Here is an 18,438-nt window from a genome sequence, read left to right on the forward strand (position 1 = left end):
GCGCTTGCAGCAGATCAACTAAAGAATAACCAAATGGCTGCTGGGAACCGGCGGTGAGTTGCAACTGAATAATAAGCAGTGGGAGTGTGTACTAACTTTTTTTGCGAAGAAGCAATGGGAGCGACGACTCGGCTCGCGAATTTAGCCTGTGAGGCAATAGCGCTAAAACGTACAGCCCCTTCTTTTTTGGGGGTGAGAAAATCGGCTCACACAACCCTACAACGTGCATGTTTGGAGATGAGGCCAAATTGGGGCATCTCACCGAGGCAGTCCATGCGGAGGAGTGAAGAAGGGGTGATTGTCTTCTGAAGATGCAATAGCACGTGACTAACAGGTGAGTTTTTCCACCTCCACCGCTTGAGGAAATTCCGTAGATAACCTCGCGATAATGTAACTCAGTGCCCTCTCAGATTGCAAAGCCACTAGTGCCGGTCTTTTGACTATAGATTTTGTAAGTGGTGGAACCAAAGAGATGGCCAATGCTGCCCAATGAAGTATTCGTAGGTTGCTTTTTAACTCTGCCGGCAATATCTGGATCTTACACCTCTCGTCAACGTTTCTTTCTATTGTTTGTTCGTATATCTATTTTACATCATTCTGAATTTAATCACCTAGTAGAGCTCGCCAATGTTGTTGACAACACAGCCGGCAGCTCCCTCTTCACGAACCACCAACTCACCAATGACAAGAGCGTCCTCACCAGCACTCTTGAGCTCGCTGAGCACTGCATTGGCCTTTTGTTGCTCAACAATGACAACCATACCAATACCAAGGTTGAAAGTCTTCAACAAATCTTCATAAGGGACCTTTCCGGTCTTGCCAAACCACTTAAAGATCTCTGGCACCTCCCATTTGGCCATGTCAACCTGAGCTTGCAAGTGCTTGGGCAAGGCACGAGGGATGTTCTCCACCAAACCACCACCGGTGATGTGCGCCATTCCAAGAAGCAAATCCTTTTGAATCGAGGGCAACAATTGTTTGACGTAGATCTTGGTAGGCACCAAAAGCTCCTCTCCAATAGTCTTCTTTTCGTTCCATGGTGCCTTGCTTGTGTACTTGAGGCCAGCCTTATTGATGATGTGACGAACGAGCGAGAATCCATTGGAGTGAACACCATCAGATTTCAAACCAATCAAAACATCGCCTTGCTTCATAGCAGAAATTTTTGGCAATATCTTGTCCTTGCGGACGGCACCAACGGCAGTACCGTTGGTATCGTAATGACCGACATCGTACATGCCAGGCATCTCACTGGTCTCACCACCAACCAAAGCACAGCCAGCAGTTATACATCCATCAGCGACCCCACTGACAAATTTGGCTGCAACTTCAACGTCAAGTTTACCAGTTGCAAAGTAGTCAAGGAAGAACAAAGGCTCAGCACCCTGCACCACCAAGTCGTTGACGTTCATGGCAACCAAATCAATTCCCACAGTGTCGTGAATGTCCATGATCTGAGCAATTCTCAACTTAGTACCAACACCATCAGTGGCGGCAACCAACAAAGTGTCTTCTCCAGCGAAACCAGCAGCCTTCAAGTCGAACAAGCCACCAAAACCACCGATATCGGAGTCTGCTCCCGATCTCTTGGTAGACTTCACTTTGGCCTTGATCTGCTCAACCAACAAGTTGCCATTGTCGACAGAGACACCAGCCTCAGCGTAAGTAGCTCCGCTAGCAGTGCTATCAGCATCTCTAAAAGCACGGTGAGCAATGTCAGTTCTATTGTATTTCTTGTTGAAGGATACAAGGTCAACACCAACGTAAGCCTTGTCCACAGATTCTCTTAAAGTAGAGGCAGTTGCAGTAGCAGCAATAACCCTACCACCAGAAGTGACAATCTTGCCATCCTTCTCAGCAGTACCGGCGTGGAAGATGTAGGTGTCGGCTGGCGTGTCCTTGATAGTGATCTCATCACCCTTTCCATAAGCCTCTGGGTAACCGCCAGCAGCCATAACCACGGTAGTAGAGTAAGTGTTTGGCTTGGTCTTGATGGTGACAGAGTCTAATCTATGTTCAGCAGCTGCCAACATGACCTCTGCTAAGTCAGTGTCAGCAGTCAACAAAGGCAACACAGTTTGAGTCTCTGGATCACCGAATCTGACGTTGTACTCCAATACCTTAGGCTCCTTGGATGGGGTCAACATGATACCAGTGAACAAAACACCACACATAGGGAAGCCATCCTTTCTCATACCATCAATGGTAGGCTTGATGATCTGCTCGTCGATCTTGCTCAACACTTGAGGAGTCGCTATTGGCGCAGGAGCGTAAGCGCCCATACCACCTGTGTTAAGACCAGTGTCACCGTTGCCAGCTCTCTTGTGGTCTTGCGAAGTAGGCAAGTTGAAGAAAGAGTAACCATCGGTGATAGTCAAGATCGACAACTCGTCACCTTCAAGGTACTCCTCAATGACAATCTCGTCACCTGCGGAACCAAAGTTCTTAGCCACCATAATCTCATCAAGGCCAGCAAATGTCTCTTCCTTGGTCTCCGGAATCAAAACACCTTTACCAGCAGCGATACCATCTGCCTTCAACACAATCTTGTAGTCGACTTCCTGAATGTGTTTTCGGGCGGCCTCCACGTCGGTGAAGTTTTTAAACTGAGCAGTTGGGATGTTGTGTTTCGCCATGAACAGCTTTGAGAACGCCTTGGAACCCTCCATGGTGGCTGCCTTAGCACTAGGACCAAACACTGGGATGCCTACTTTGGTGAACACGGAAGTGATTCCATCCACCAAAGGCTGCTCAGGCCCTGGAACAACAAGGCCAATGTTCTTTTCCAAAGCGAACTTTTGAAGCCTGTCAAAGTGCTTAGGAGAACCAGACAAGTCAGGAACATTGACCACCTTATCGTCAGCGGTAGAGGTACCACCATTACCTGGCGCCACGTAAATCTTCAGGACCAAGGGGGATTGGGCCAATCTCCAGGTGATGGCGTGTTCTCTACCACCGTTACCGACGACAAGAACGTTCAAGGACATTTTTCGAGGTTTTTCGAGAGTTTTTCAAAGTTATAGATGGTGACGAAGAGGTGCGATTACGGGGAAGAGATGAGGCTGGGAACAGTGCGCATGGCTGAATTTTTTCTCTGCCATATATTACTCATTGACTCTGATGGCACCCTGGAAAGGTATTCAGCAGGCAATTGAGCCAACAGTGGTGAGACTTGTAGATAAATGTAAGGGCTATATGAGAATTGGATGAGATCGCTGGTGAAGTTTCATGGGTACCAAATACATAATTGTACAGCCTGTTCCGTGTACTGTGGATGGCTTCAATAGACAGTATACAGATGAAAGTCGAGGTACGCTGTGAAATAAATCTTATACTTAAGGATAAAAATCTGCAAAGAAAGTCGACAAAATGATAACTGACAACGAGGTGTGCCTGAAGAGTTGATAATTAGACTTACACTTCTAGGTATTTCAAAGCAAATGTAGATGAATCCATGATACTTGGGACCTCGAGTATGCAAAATCCAGCTCCTTTAGGAGAAGGCAGTCAGGACAAAGTTCTCTATAAAAGTCTTCGAATGAACATAAGCATATTTAATTTTCCATTCAGGGTGTCTCTATTAGTTAGGCTGACACGCTTTCTTGGGGAGCATGATGGCCGTGAAAAGGTCTATCCAGACAGTTGGTTTCAACTAAAACTGAACGGCTTCAAGGACATCCTAGGTTCATATTCCATTATTCTCATATCATACTTGCTTCGAATAAAGCTGATTGATACATTTGAAAACCTCTCGTTGGTCATTGAACGTGAGCAAAACTAAGAAAATTGGATTCTCTAGCTTTGCAACAGGTAATCTCAAAACAACCCGAATTGAAATAGCCTTTTTGATAAGCCTATTAGTTTACAAGTGTAGACAATTACATCATGGTCGTAAGGCCGCTCATCTGCTGTCTTGGAATTGCAGTTGATTGTAAGCCTAAGTATGAAGGAGCTGAACTGACCGCGTGTTCGGAACATAAAGTTTCTCAACGTCACTAGACACTAAACAGTCATTATTCGTGTTTTATTAATACAAGCTGCGCTTGTGATATGTACAAGTATATTTTATATTGCAACGTCACCGGAGCCCACAATGCCTTCAAATTTGTAGTTTTCCTCGCTAGGAGTCTTTATCTCCTCACCCTGCTCGTTCACTGGGGTGTACAAGTAGTAAGACAACAATGCATTCACCACTGCCCTAGTCTTTGCTTCGTTCAATGAAGCACCCACACCTTCTCCCAACTTGTGTCCGCCAGAAAAGGCTCCCGCAACGAAAATGGCATGCGTGGACAATCTACCAGTTTCAGCAATTAGCCTGATCTCTAGTGGGTCTTCGAGTTCCAACTTCTCGCACAACCTAGTCAACTCTCTTGTGGGCCTGCTAAACTGGAACATCTCATGCAAGGGGATTTTTCTTGATAAAATATGGGATTGGATAAATTTTTTGGCGCTTTCTTCGCCTGCGTGGGTGTACATACCGCCAATGATGGCCTTGACGGCCTCAGCATAGGCTTCCTCCTCTTTTGTCAAGAAGGTCTTTGTGTTCTTATCGTACGAACCCAATTCGCTTAACTCCACAATACCTTCTTCTTGAGGAGCATCTTTGGCCTCTTCGGACAAAAACCTCAATCTACCGAATGTCAAAAACTCTGGCTCGTTGGCAAGATACTTCTGCAACTTGGTTCTCACGTCGGTTTCGATACCCCATGAACGACCGATTTCTGCCAAGCTGTAGGGACCTATGTATGCGTTTGTGGCCTCGTTGTGTACTGGCAAGGGAAGTCTAGGATATTTCATCAATAAGTGCTCGCTGATGTAGTATGCTAGTAAATTCAGGCCAAGGATGCTCAATCCGTGGTTATTGGCCAACCCAGTGGACTTGTCACAGTTCAACGCCTGCGACAATGTGGACAAGCTGTAAGACTCAGGCAAACGTAACCTGTGATGCAATGCCACCAATGGAGGCGACTGCTGCGCTGTGGATTCGGGGAGTCTATGGGTAAATATGTTGGCTTTGTAGGAGCCATAGTCCGTGAGGGAGTCGTAAGATGTGTTTAAGGAAGGGTCCAATTTCAGAACGTGATATGAGGCCAGCGGGAGGAGGCGAGCAGCACGGAAGAGACGAGGGCCTATCCGAGGACTGCCTTTGGAAAGGAGCCTCAACATGTTTTATCGACTGATGAAGATGACTTGAAAGATCCAGAGTTTTTCAAAGCGTACTAGTAAATTTTTTCCTCCTTTCCTATGTGCACTACACTTGTCGAATGTTCCCAATAGACTGGGCATTGACAGACCCCAACTATATATCAGAGGTAAATCGAGTAAAAAATTTATTAGTTTTTCAGAAATGCTTGAGCAGCCTGAAGGTATCAAATCCCATTTTCTGGGAGCTTACCCTTTTCACATCATTAACTCAAAAGTACACTAAATCTTGCAGACAACTGATGCTTTCGATCTATCATGACGAAAAGACCTGAAACCTGATCCATTTTATTCCTCTTGCTTCTTCTTCTTTTGTATTTAATAGCCCACTGGCTTTACCGTGGTAAGAATCCTAGATGGGCGTGCGCGCACCGGAAAACTCCCAACCAACCATATTCTCATAATTAGTCTTACACAGAGCTCCTGCTATATCACATCCCATTACATCAACATGGCTCACGCTCCTCCTTTAAATATCTATGCCGTTGGGGCCATGTCCTCTGTGTTGGTGATCTATGCCTGGCTTAAGTCACCAATCAAGTACAAGTGGGCTGCTGAGAACAGGATCAGCCCAAAGGCAGACTTGGCCTGGAGAAACAGCGCCCAGAAGTGGCTTGACAACAACTAGACGATTTGATATCTTTGCATGTACACTACCTTTACAATAAATATTTCATGAAATTGATTGTAGAAAATGCTAACAGTTTATCCTATCTTTATAGTCGTGAGCGGGATGGCATTTTTGTTATCTCCATACTGCAACTTTACCAAATCGCTTTCGATCTTGAGGAAACACCAGAGCCATCTTCTTATAATTTCAAGGAGCTCAAGTGTGGCGAATCCCAATGACAAGAAATCAAGTCCAAACAAAAAGTTGCCCACTTTGTTTTTGAGGCCAAGTCTTACTTCGGTTTCCTTTATAACAAACAACTTGAGGATCCATATGAAACGGAGAATAAAGTCTAGGACGACTATGCCATAGTATGCAATGAAGTTGTTATAGACTAACTTGTTTGGTTCTCTCAAAATGATCCATCGTGAACCCTTCCTGTGCAAAATTATATCAAACACATTGAATCCCCAGTCCATTTTTATATCCCAAAAGAACAGGAAGGACGCGCTCACCGTGGAACTCATGTACCACCAGAAGTTGAGCGTGTTCAATTGAGCCGAGACGTCCTCGTTCTCCGTGAGGTGTGTCATCTTATGTTTGATCAAAAAGTTTACCACTATGGGGCCCAAACTGATGAAGTACTTAAAAAAGTTGAACAAATGCTGCCTCTGTTTCGTCAGCTGAAACTCATACCAACACTGCTTCATTCTTATTATTGCAGGGATAGAAAGAACCGCAGTCTCAAACCCAGCGTTATAGTTCAGCTCTGTGGGGATGTACGTCTTCCAGACAAACATACTCCAGTCGTTTATAACTCTCCCATATGATATCATTGAATCTGACAAAAGGATGTCATTGGTTCTCATTGTCGACGAATTAATGTCGCCAACTAGTATGCGTCTCATGGTTGTATGGATTCTAACTGCCCCGACAGATCCTTTTTGTAAAAAAAACCTGTAAGCGGTATGAAGCATCAAAATTGTCGGCAGTACCAGCCGAAGAATCCAAAAGATTTTTGAGTCGTTATCTAGAAATGGTGCCGATACCCAGTATACAAGTAGACCACTGAGGTTGGGTAGTAGTGTCACCTTTATATTGTTCTTGATTCCATTGAGCAAGAGCTGGTTCTCGGTGACATCAGCCGGAGTACTTGTAGCAAACTCCCCATACTTGGATTCGTCGATATACGATCCGCCCGAGTACTTATGTGGCGAGTATGAAAGGTTTATCAAGGCCAACACGTTGATGCCATGGATTCTATAACAGTACCAAACTAAAGCGTACCATAGATGTATCCCCAATTGTATGAAAAAGAGGATTCTGAAAGGAAGCGGAAGAATGTCGTTGAACTTAAAGTCGTCGATTGACATCTTCAAGATGCAGCTGCCGTGTATGGTCGGCTATGTTGATGTGAGGTACTAGTGTCTTAAAAAAGTCGCGAGAATATGAGTGCGGTGAATATTGGCACAGATAATGCCCGGAATAAGGATTCAAATTGATAAACTAACATTAGGTTTTGGAAGTCTAGGGCCATCTCCGATCAAGACAATCTACATGATTCTACCGTGCACATGAGCAGAGTTTTGAGCTTCAGACAATAGTATTAGTTGTAATCAGAGGGTAATCATGATTAGCATGGAAAAGTCATCATCAGCCATACTTCAAACTTCGTATATGACTTGCAACTAGCTGTTAGTACAAAGTTGTCACTTGACAGTTCCGCATGAATGCGGGCCAATATACATTTCAGCATTTTCAGTGTGTTATGTCGAATCGGTCATAGTTCTGAAAAGGAGCCTCCGTCTGGGGCGACAGCTAGTCATCATGGTATATTGGGGATTGTTCTTTTAGAAAAAAAACATACCTTTGTTCACAATCCCAAAGATACCAGTGGCACCTGTGGAGTTGTGGTATGGTTGCAAATAAGAAGAAGTTTGCAACTCAAGTTTTTTCCATCTCTTCGAGATGCACATCTCAACGCGAAATACACCACCGTCAGTTACCCGCACAAACAGGCGGTAGGTAAAGAAGAGTCAAGGAAAATATTTCAGGAGATAATGTTTAGCATTTTCAATTCTTATTTATTAGAGGGCATCGATGTCATGCGTGTTGTAGGAATAAGTTCATTTATTAGGCTCTCATGTGAGGCTCTCATGAATGGTTGCAAAAACGAGGGAAACCATAAATCTATTATCAGCGTTTCATACTCCTGAGATTCTTATCAGTATTCTTAGTGTTGATGAATCTCCTTTCACTGTTTAAAACAAGCGAGATTATTTTTGCATGCCTTGCCTGCGGCTCTTGAGCTTACTAAGTTTTTGTTTTCTGTTGTTCTCTCTTCTCTCTGCTTTCGTCAAGTACCTGAACTTTTTCTTTTTGGGCTTTTGCTTTGACTTGTCTACTCCACAAAGCTTAGCGTAGTCCTTTGCCCGCTTGATTGATCCTTCAAGTACTTCGTCGGACTTGTCTAAGTTCACATTATTGGCTTTGGCCAAGGCTTCTATACTCCTGTTGGAGATGGCGGTTGTGTATGGGTTATCGAGAGACTCTATGGTAACTTCAGTTTCCTTGTCAACGATGACATCCCCGAGACCAGCTTCTTCATCGACCTTGTAAACCTGCTTTTTACGTAGAATACCCTTTACTGCATCTTCGTCCTCGCTGTTGTCTTTCAAAGCTTCGTTCAGAGCTTCGTTCAGCCCCTCACTATTCTCTTCAAATCCATTCCACTCATCCTCGATCTCCCCATTCTTTGCTTGCGTATCTTCTTCTTGTTGGTCATTCTCCTTCTCTTCAATAACTCCATCCTTAGAATTAAGCTTTTCAAATAGCTCCCTTTGTTCTCTAAGCTGTTTTAGCTGCTCCTCAAACTTCGATTGCTCTTGTTCTCTGAGTTGTTTCCTTTCCTCGATACGAGCCTTTCTTTCCTGTTCTTTGTGATACGCTTGAGCCTTCTTTTGACGTTCCACTTTTCGTTTGTGAAACCCAGTCAAGAACTCCTCTCGAGCTTTTTTGTCAAAAACAACCTCCTCTACACCATACTTCTTTGCCTGCTTTTGCTGGTATTTCTTTCCCCCAGTTAAGATATCCCTATTAGCTCTTGTCACCATCGTTCTTGATGTAGTTGAAGATCGCAGCCGATGCTCATCGACTATGTGCGAAAATACATAGCACTTAACCTTCCCCACTACTTCTACAAATCATACAACCGCACAAAACATGGAGAATGTCGAGCATGTAAGGGACTTGGTCACGAGCCTTCAAAGCTCTATTGAAGAGCTACAGGGCACATTACAACCTATAACTGATCGCCCTTTGGATGAGCTAATCAGAGAATGTGGGCTGCCGAAAGAGGAAGCGGAGTTTCTCAACAACTACCTATATTGCACCGTTTCTTTAATATTTGCATATCTTAAAATCCAGGGGATAAATACCGATGAACACCCCATAATGAAGGAACTAGACAGGGCGAAAGCGTCTATGAAAAGGTTAAAAGAGATGGACAATGCTGAGAAGAAGAAGGAAGAGAAGGACGCAAGAAGCAATGAGAAAGCAGCGGAGTACATTCAAAGAACATTGGGCGGTGTGTCTGGTGGCCAGGCTGCTTCAGAAAATATGAAATCTCCAGCTATCTCAGCGTCAAATTTTCAGGGCAAGCATACGAAGTTTACCGACATGGATGACGACTCGGAGCCTGATATAAACCCAGAAGCGACAAGGCTGGAACCTCTAGCGAAGCCTCAACAGTCAAAGACACACAAGTATCAAGAAAGCCCTCAAAACAAAATTTCAAAGCCAAAGAGCAAGGGAAAGAGACTAAGACACAAGAAGTCTAAGAATAATAGTTAAGATGGTACATGCTAATTTTATCACAAGTATACATTTTCATTACCTAGCACTTATTCCTGGGTTCCCGAGTAGAAACTTTCGAAGACATGCTCATCTTTGATGCCCTCTTCGTCAACAACTTTGTACGTTTCCATGAGTAGTTTCGGGAACTTCCTATTGAAATAGGTATAGAACCCAATTGGAAGCGGGCTTAATTGCACTTGAAGATCAGGGGGCATATCATTGAAATGATGATATTTGTTGCGCAATGCTCTCAAAAGGTCCATCACTTTGTCTGTGTTGTACTTTCTATATTTGCCCAAATTATCAATGAACTGTTGATCAAACTTAGCGAGCCAGTCGCCTTGATGAACAACATGCCCCGTGCTCTCTAAGCTGAGGAGAAGCGGGCTTGGTGGATCTCTCTTCTCTATCTCAAACCTGTCGCTGACTTTGAGAAGAAATTCCAATTTTTTGTTGTAGTTCCAAAAGTACGGGTGTTTCATGATTGCAGCTGTATCTGGCCTGGTCTTAGGATTGAACGATATCATAGATGCAATCAAGTGCGTGGCCTCGACCCAATCATAAGGGCAGTGCTGTTTGAGTGCCGAAAGATCGTACTCCCCTCTAACAATATTACCTTCTCGCAAATAGCGATCACCAAATGGATGCCCTCCACCCGTAAGGATGTAATAAAAAACGCATCCTAGTGAAAAGATATCAATGGCTTTGGTGAGCCTCTTCCCACTGCCGCCATTACTAAGCCCGTCCTTTATGGAGTGCTTCGAAGTGGAGTTGAGCGAGGAAACAGTATCTGGCGAAATCTCCATCAAGTCATGATGCAAGAGGAGTTCAGGGGCTCTCCAGCCAGACGTACCAGAAGCAGCATGTTGCGTTGTTGCTCTGAAAGATGATTGGTCAGCGTCAAGCTTTTTACATAAACCGAAATCTGAGATAAGTAACCTGAACTCTGATGACAACTTGGATTTCTTCTTCTTGGTCGAGTCCCCGACCAAAATGTTTTGTGGTTTTAAATCACGGTGAACAATCTTAAGCGAATGCAAGTAATGAAGGCCACTTACAAGCTGCAACAAGACTTCATTTTTGGAATGGTGATCCAATCTCAAAGCTCTATCATCCACTTTCGGTTTCTCAACAAGATCCTCGAGAGAGCAAACGCATAGTTCAAGCGCTATGTAAAGAAATTTCTCCGACTCACTTGATTGCGAGCAGAAGTACCGCACAACATTTGGATGATCGTCGCTTTCCTGAAGTAGACGAACTTCGTGATTGGCAATGTCATAAAAGTCTAGCAACATTCGCTTCACAGCAACCGGCCGGTTCTCGAAAGTACCTTCATAGACAACTGTACCATGGGAGCCATATCCCAAGATTTTATCAGAAATGATAAGATTGTTATCTATTTGCAACTTCCTGTTCAGATTCGCCTTTTTTGTGAATTGCTTCACTAATGACTTAGTTGCAATGGCTTCTGTGTCATCAATACTGGAATCATCACTTGCTTGATGAGTGTTTTCGGATGCTTCATCCTTTGGATCATCATCTTCTTTGCTTTCAGTAGTCTTCTTACCTTTGCCTCCACGCTTACCACCACGACTTCCCCTCTTCCTCTTCTTCTTCGTGACAATACCAGGTTCTGGTTCCTGACCATTTATTACTTCCGGTGTGGGGGCCCCAGCATCATCTTTGTGTTGCTCTTCGCTTACTATTCGAACCTTTTTCTTCGAGTCTTCGAATACAGCCTTTACCTTCTCATCATCATCGAGCTCGGCAGTCACGACTTTGTCCTTGGCGCCTTCAGTCAGCTCCTTCGGTATACTAGGAAGAGGCTTCTCTTCGACACTCCTTTCTTCTGTCTCCGTGATAACAGGAGCACGAGTACTTTTGGTGGGATGTAACTTGAGTTCCACATCGCCGGTCTTTGCAGCCAAGTCATACTCTCTTCCCTTGGTGAACTGCAAGAAGCCGTTAAGCTTACCAGCAGAGAATAGCACTAGAAGTAATACCGCGAGGACAATTATATCTTCAGCAATCCTTCTGAAGATCGATAGTCTGTGATTCGAATCTGAAGGAAATCCCATGTCGCTATGCCTTGCTGGAAGCCCGGTGGGATAATTTCTGTCATTTGCAATGACCTCCTTGCGCATTTCGTCGATGGTAGCCAAAGCCAGACCGTGCTCGTCACTTGTGTATGGGAAAAGAATACCATCAATCATGTGTGGAACCTGTTTCAGCTCGTTCTCCAGATGCCCGGACAGTTCAGAGCCGTCACCTATCCCTAGGTACTCTTCCTTACGAAATTGAACATGCGGTTGATACATGGAATCTGGCGTAAGATGATTGATCTTGTGAACGCCATTGATGAATGGCTCGACATCTTCTCGACTGACATTGAGTCTCGAGAGAAAATCCTGAGTCTGGCGATCTAATGTTGACGTTGCAAATTGGTACAAGGCCATTTGATACTGCGCTATAGGGGCTGATTTTAAGAGAGTTGGATAATTCTTGAAACTCATGGCAAACCACTCCTTCCCGTTTGCTGTTCTGTTCACGAAGCAAAGGTCGTTGTTTGGCGTTTCCCTTTGGGCATCGTCAAGATGCTGGAGGTCGTTGAGAACCTTCAAGGGATGAGGAAGGGTGACATATTGGTTTGGGTTATCCTCATTGTTGAAGACATCAAAGACATTGACGGCCAAGGACGGTAGTCTGCAAATCCACTGAGGCGTGCCGGTGCCCTTGTTGATGGCTAAGAGCGATTTGTCATGGAAAGGGGTAAAGTAGAGGTCGTCAATGGATTGACCGTTTTGCATAATCAAATCATTGTCTATGTTATTGGGACCCCACGACGAGTAGGTGATATTCCACACGACGCTGGAGTCGTACTTGTAGTGCACCAGGAGCTCGTACGTCGTCTTACCAAGCATGATGGTGTTTTCTTGCAGGTCTGGGCTGAAGTTCGGAGACTTGTATAAGTTTGGCGCCGGACAGCTCTCGTCGGCAGAGCCAAACTGATTTAGAACCTCGCCAGTTCTCATATTTATAGTGTATAACGACGTCTTCCTAACGCCAGTGTAGATTTTGTTATCACCGCTCAAGGAAAACGGAGCCTCCATGACGAGGTTTTTTATTGTAGTGGGTAACTTGTTTAGGCCGAATTGAGGCGTGAAGTAGTACAAGGACCCGTCCTGGTACGGCTCCACTAGCCATAGAAGATTGGTGTCGTTTTCAGGATCCTTACGAGGAAATCTGTTTCTCGACACACGAACCAAGGGCTCGTCGAGAGGAAGCGTCCAAAGAGAAGCACCGGTGTTTCTCTCGACCGCATGCAAGTTGCCATCAATGTCGCTCACTAGAAGCAAGTCGGTGAGCTTCCAGTCCTGAAGCGACCGCAAGTCTAATGGAAGAATGTTCTTGTTCTTCACGTCATTGAGCAGCAGCCGTCCCTCGTCCAGCGTCGGCTCTTTGGAAACCACTCCGGCAGAAACGGGAAGAAGCGAGCAGATCAACGATATAAGTAGCGCTAGTAGACAAAGCGGGTATCTCATGATGGTTTGATGAGAACTTAGGGGAAGCAGCTAGGTAGCCAGGTGGGAATTGAATGGAACCAGCGGCAGACCATAAGATGGAAATCCTTTCACCTTCCTTGTGGTTCTAGGCAAGACAAAATCCTGAACGTAGATGGAGGGTGTGGGAGTGGGTTAAAATACCAAGGAACGGATGTCGGGAGCGGATTTCGTCTTTAATTTATAGATGATGGTTTAGTCAAGGAAAACGGCCGTTTTCTTTTTCTTGAGGAGGAGGTGCTGAGATTGGAAATCAGGCACTGGTCTATCTAGAAAGTGCGTCTCAATTTTTTTTTTTTTTTTTTTCTGCCTCTCCCTCCCACTATGCTTTGCCTGCCTTACTTACAGTACCTTTCCTACGAATTTCTCCCTCGCTGTCTTGCATGTCCTGCTACACTAACTATCTCGTGACGCATCAATTGGTGAAATTCTGCTATTCTCAATACGGAGGCAACAGATATCGCTTTAAATAACCTTATAAATGTATTTTTTTTTTTTTTTAAATTCTCTTTTGCTTTTTTCTTTTCCTCATCCTCTTGATTTCATCATCTCCAGTGTCAATTGTTGATTCGCCGGTAGAGCTCGTCGACTCTCTGCTTTGTGAGCTTGACTATCTCTTCAAACTCCTGCGAGGCGTACAGGTCCATATACTGTGCGCTCTCTTGGGACTTGCTTACGTTTGGGATTTTTCCCTGGCTTCTCAGATTGATCCAGCTCCACATCCTCGCTTCCTTCACCATGCGTCCTTGTTTGTCATTGATGTACCTTTCTTGGCTTGGCATAACATAGAAATTGTTATTACCAAATCTAAGGAGTCTAGCGGACCCATCGGCGTCATTGAGAACGGGAACTTTGGCTGAGCTACCGAAGAGATGAGCGAGAACCCAAGTGTAGACAAATGCTCCCAATAGAAGAATCAAACCGCCTAGTGTGGCATCGCTAATATTAGGGATGCTAACGGGAATAGATTTGCCAATAGTCTCTGCGATCTTGGCGATGTGCTCAAAGAGAGTGAGCTCCTTTGGTGCCTCTGGCTTGGCCTGCTCCTCAGCTTGAGGTGGCCTTCTGGTTGACTTAGACCTCTTTCTCTTCTTCTTAGACCCGCCCAGGCCATGCTCGATTATATCGGTGACAGTCTCCACGAGACTCTTCATGGAGTCCTTCTGGCCATCAATACTACCCTTCTCGATAGCACCTTTGATCCAGGACTTTCCGGACCACTCAATTGATGTCACAACGTGCATGTTTGTGTTATTATCCTCAGCCCATGAAAATAGAATCGTGGTGACGATCTTGAAAGAATTTCCCAGAGGCACATCAGGAGTCTGTGTTATTTGCTCAACATGAATATACCTTGAAAAGTCGCAATGGACTAATCTGTCCGTGATATTGCACTTAGTCTGTTTGGGCCCTATAGGACCGCTCAATGGTTTTGTATAAGAATACTTCCTCTCTTTATTCTTCATCGACAAGTCGGTAATTTTGTCTTTTTCGATGTCAAAGTTCTTCTGGTCCTCCAAAACTCTTATGTAATTGGAGGTATCGGGACCAAATAGAATGCTGTATATGACTCCAGGCGGTGCTTTGAAGGTGTGATCCATCACGAACACATCGTTACTCTCATCCTCCCTATCGGCCTTCGTAGGTTCGTGCTTCGCAGGGCCTGGATTCTTGAGGCCCTTGAAATCACCACCGCCAACACCCTCATCCTCGGAAACTTTGGGCAGACTACCCTCGTCATCATCCTCAGCTTTTGCGTTCTCGTCACCATCATTGTCACCTTCTTTTTCATCTTCTATCTTCGTTCGCGAAGAGGAACGGTCCCGCATAGATGTATCTTCCTGATCATATGAGGTATCTGATGACAAACTACCTTGATCGTCCTCCTCATCGCCAGTAGCATCATCCTCACTTCCAACAGACACTTCCGATTCACCCGTTCTGTTACTCACCCTTGATTGACTGCGAGCACGACCGTTAGGCTTGGCTTCACTCTTTCCCAGAAGAACGTCGTGCCAAACTCTAGTGATTTGCGCAAAAGTAGCATCTCTCGAAATAAAAGTAGCGAAAATGTATCTTTGGTGGAGTGTTCTCACGACCATTCCGTTGGGAAAAAGAACAGCTGTGGAGCGTTTTTCAATCTGAATCACCTCCTGCAAAGGTATCACGAGGTGTGTTACCCAACCCAAAATGTTAGAGTTGAAGCAGATGTAATTTTGGGTGAGATACATTTTCCCTTGAACAAGAATGTCCTTTGACAATGCACACGAATAGTCTGCAATGAGCCTCTCAGACAGGGGTATTCTTTTGAATACATGGTGAAACTCTTTATTTTTTTTCGAGCTAGCAAAAGTCACCTCTGAGGATTCCAACAACCTGTCCAACTCCTGATTGGACCCTTCAGTCTCGGCAATTGAAAGTTCCTCTGAATTGCTTTCGGTCAGAGACAATTCCGACCCACGTCTTCTTCTCTTAACCACCTTGGAGTCCGCACCTCCCAGAACAGATAAGAGCTCCAGGCTGCTATTTGCGTGTTTAGTGCCGTTAATCGACACCAGCGGGACGATATCGTTTTCAGTTGATGTTTTACCATCAAAGTGCAGAAGTTGCAAGTCTCCATTTCCCATTGTGTTGATGGGAGAATCATGAACAGGCTCAAAATGAACGTTGGAGGTGGACAAGCGGGGCAATGCTGGGAATTGTACCATGGCGCTGCCGGCGTCGTTATCGTGGGAATTCGGGCCAGAAAGATTGCTGTGATCATTGTGACTATGCACTGAAGTTCGAGAAGTGTTATTGGACAGTCCCTGGGACTTGTGGACTGGTTTAGGCAAAAGTCTATTGGGTTGCTTAGCCAGTGGCAGACTCGGGCCAGTGCTCAGGCGTTCTACCTCATCGTCACTCATCACCATGTTTGCAACGTTATGAGCGGCGGTGAGAAACGACAGAAATAGGCCATTATTGCCGTGTTTGCCTGGTTTAGTTTCAGGTTCCGTCTGCGCCATGGCCTCAGGCAATTAGGATGTGAAAGGAGTCTCTTCCAGAATAGCCGAACGCAGGATCTAGATAATGGTATTGTGGAGAAGCGAAGTGCTAGTGCAAAAAACAAACGGTATGTATTGCGTTTTAGGTTGGTTAAAACAAGGTCCCGAGGTGGAAATGGGAGAAACTTTTAGTAGCTAATTGAACAGCCTCTAGGGGTGGATTGCGACTTTGGGTTCTGATCCCTTGTACTTAAGCGAGACACATTGGGCGCACCCCGGCCCAGTGTGAAGAAAGAAGACACTGACATGTGGAGCAATCGACAAAGAGATGAATAATGACAAGTAATTTAGATCCGATCGAGTCTCTACAGAGTATTGAAAGCCTAAACAAGTAAACTTTTCATTTAAACACAGCTATCGAAGGGGAAGCATTGACGCAAGAAGGGAAGAAAAGGTATTATAGTAGAGTGAAGCGGTTCGAGGAGCCCTAATCAAAAAGTGGGCCCAAGTACTTCTGCACAGACTTGGCCTGCTGGTAGGAGGCGTCGTAGTCGATGGAGAAGACAGAGATGGGGGTCTTGCACTTTTGCTCGGCGATCACCCACGCCTCAGATGGCAAGTCACAGTCGCCAAACACACACTCGGTGGCGGTCTCGAATAAGCCGTCAGACCACTTGACGGTGCCATTGGAGTACTTCAAGTTTGGAACAGGGGAGTCCTCGCCAGACAAACGTGTGAACACCCACTCAGGGTCCTTGCACTCTTCGTCCTCGTCACCAACCTTGGGGAAGTTGACGTTAAGACCGGTGGTCTTGGGCAACACTCTTGGGCGGGCAGATGACAGGTTGAACAAACGGTCCACGATCTCAACAACCTTCTTGGCGTAAATCACAGGTGGGAACAGGTCGTCTGAGAGTCTCAGCTCGTCGTCCTTGAAGAAGGAGTTGTTGGAGTTGGAGCCCGAGAAGGCAATGGCAGGATAGCCTCTGAGCACGGAGGCGTAGGTGGCACCAATGGTACCAGACAAAGTGTACATACCAGGAGATAAGTTGAGACCTTCGTTAGGACCAGCCACCACTAAGTCAATGGACTTGTTGTCGAAGTGCTGTGGCACCACGTAGTTCAAGGCAAAGGCCACACTCGAGGCTGGAGTACCGTTGAAGTACCAGATGTTTTTGTCGTTGTCCTCGTGGCCCCACGATGGAGAGCCAGCTGGAGGGTAGGAGAACTCGCCGTCCTCGGTCAACTTCTCGGTGGTAGGAAGGGCGAATTGACCACCGAAACCCGACCTCTGCTGCACTGGAGCAACCAAGATAACGTCATATCCAGCATCCTTCAAGGCAGAGTAGGTTGCACGGATGTTGGTGGCGGCCCAGCCGTCATCGTTGGTGAGCAAGATGGTCTTGTTCTTACCGTCATCTCTCTTGGCCAAGGGAGCGGCAATGGCAGAAGAAGCAGCGAGGAAAGCGCTGGCGATCGTGGAGAACTTCATTTTTGGTGATGAGAGGTGAAATGCAAAAGTCTAGGGGGATAGTGCCCTTTATACCTCTGTACCCACGGCACACTGGAAATGGGTGCAAACGTTGATGAGAGCCTATGGTGCATGGCCACAAGCGAGAAATCTGCACGGCCCTGTCATTATGTACACACGCCTCCTGTTTTAGGCACAGTAATTGAGCAACGTGGGTATTATTGTCTTCTCGATTCGGGTACAACTTGTGTATTTCCATAGTGTTTCACTTGTCAGGCAAAGCTTGGCAGAGGCCATTCAATGGAAGCCCATATTGAGCTGAGACTACGGAATATGCGTCTGCCATCGTGGGCCCCTCCTAGTGCAGGCGTCGAACCGTGGAAGCTCATTTGCAGCCATCCATTGAGGAGGCAATTTCAAAAATGTTCGGCAAGCGGAAGAGATATTGAACGAGACTTGATCAGCTCAATTGCAGGGTTTAAAAATCTCAACTAAGTGCACCAGGTTGCCTGGGTTGAGATGGCGGCCCCTTTCGGCAGGATAATTACCCTTCCTCGGGTTTTGCGCAAGTGAAAAGCGCCACAAAGTAGCTCACTAGGGCATCATCGGGCGGCGGCTCCACTTTGCCCTTCGCGCACGTACATCTCATACTATTAATGCTTTAACAGTTTAAATGTCAACACCACCTATCTTGCATGGGCCACACGTGGAGCGACCCAAGCCGCAGCAGATGGCAATTTTCATTCAAAACACCAA

The 18,438-nt window shown here is 45.6% G+C and overlaps 8 protein-coding genes across 8 annotated transcripts; 1 reads left to right on the plus strand and 7 right to left on the minus strand. All coding sequences in view use genetic code 12, as the record gives it.

The window, feature by feature from the left end:
- Window positions 1-611: 611 nt before the first annotated feature.
- ADE5,7 (bifunctional aminoimidazole ribotide synthase/glycinamide ribotide synthase) lies at window positions 612-2,987 on the minus strand (the record flags this gene model as incomplete). Its single annotated transcript, XM_029033742.2, has 1 exon — window positions 612-2,987. The coding sequence occupies one exon, from the start codon at window positions 2,985-2,987 to the stop codon at window positions 612-614; it is 2,376 nt and encodes a 791-aa protein (XP_028892334.2).
- A 1,078-nt stretch (window positions 2,988-4,065) lies between these two features.
- On the minus strand, window positions 4,066-5,166 carry MRPL3 (mitochondrial 54S ribosomal protein mL44; the record flags this gene model as incomplete). Its single annotated transcript, XM_029033741.2, has 1 exon — window positions 4,066-5,166. One exon carries the CDS (start codon window positions 5,164-5,166, stop codon window positions 4,066-4,068), a length of 1,101 nt encoding a protein of 366 aa, XP_028892333.2.
- A 741-nt stretch (window positions 5,167-5,907) lies between these two features.
- Window positions 5,908-7,185, minus strand: ERD1 (Erd1p; the record flags this gene model as incomplete). The annotated part of the gene is made up of 1 exon (XM_029033740.2): window positions 5,908-7,185. The coding sequence occupies one exon, from the start codon at window positions 7,183-7,185 to the stop codon at window positions 5,908-5,910; it is 1,278 nt and encodes a 425-aa protein (XP_028892332.2).
- Window positions 7,186-8,088: 903 nt separating this feature from the next.
- Window positions 8,089-8,925, minus strand: CJI96_0000075 (uncharacterized protein; the record flags this gene model as incomplete). Its single annotated transcript, XM_054702018.1, has 1 exon — window positions 8,089-8,925. The coding sequence occupies one exon, from the start codon at window positions 8,923-8,925 to the stop codon at window positions 8,089-8,091; it is 837 nt and encodes a 278-aa protein (XP_054557993.1).
- Window positions 8,926-9,034: 109 nt separating this feature from the next.
- Window positions 9,035-9,664, plus strand: CJI96_0000076 (uncharacterized protein; the record flags this gene model as incomplete). The annotated part of the gene is made up of 1 exon (XM_029033738.2): window positions 9,035-9,664. One exon carries the CDS (start codon window positions 9,035-9,037, stop codon window positions 9,662-9,664), a length of 630 nt encoding a protein of 209 aa, XP_028892330.2.
- A 50-nt stretch (window positions 9,665-9,714) lies between these two features.
- Window positions 9,715-13,209, minus strand: IRE1 (bifunctional endoribonuclease/protein kinase IRE1; the record flags this gene model as incomplete). The annotated part of the gene is made up of 1 exon (XM_029033737.2): window positions 9,715-13,209. One exon carries the CDS (start codon window positions 13,207-13,209, stop codon window positions 9,715-9,717), a length of 3,495 nt encoding a protein of 1,164 aa, XP_028892329.2.
- A 575-nt stretch (window positions 13,210-13,784) lies between these two features.
- Window positions 13,785-16,232, minus strand: CJI96_0000078 (uncharacterized protein; the record flags this gene model as incomplete). Its single annotated transcript, XM_029033736.2, has 1 exon — window positions 13,785-16,232. The coding sequence occupies one exon, from the start codon at window positions 16,230-16,232 to the stop codon at window positions 13,785-13,787; it is 2,448 nt and encodes an 815-aa protein (XP_028892328.1).
- Window positions 16,233-16,698: 466 nt separating this feature from the next.
- On the minus strand, window positions 16,699-17,703 carry CJI96_0000079 (5'-3'-nucleotidase SurE; the record flags this gene model as incomplete). Its single annotated transcript, XM_029033735.1, has 1 exon — window positions 16,699-17,703. The coding sequence occupies one exon, from the start codon at window positions 17,701-17,703 to the stop codon at window positions 16,699-16,701; it is 1,005 nt and encodes a 334-aa protein (XP_028892327.1).
- Between the last annotated feature and the right edge of the window lie 735 nt (window positions 17,704-18,438).

The sequence above is a fragment of the Candidozyma auris genome, chromosome 1 (genome assembly GCF_003013715.1).
Source record: "Candidozyma auris chromosome 1, complete sequence".
Classification (NCBI taxonomy): Eukaryota; Fungi; Ascomycota; class Pichiomycetes; order Serinales; family Metschnikowiaceae; genus Candidozyma; species Candidozyma auris.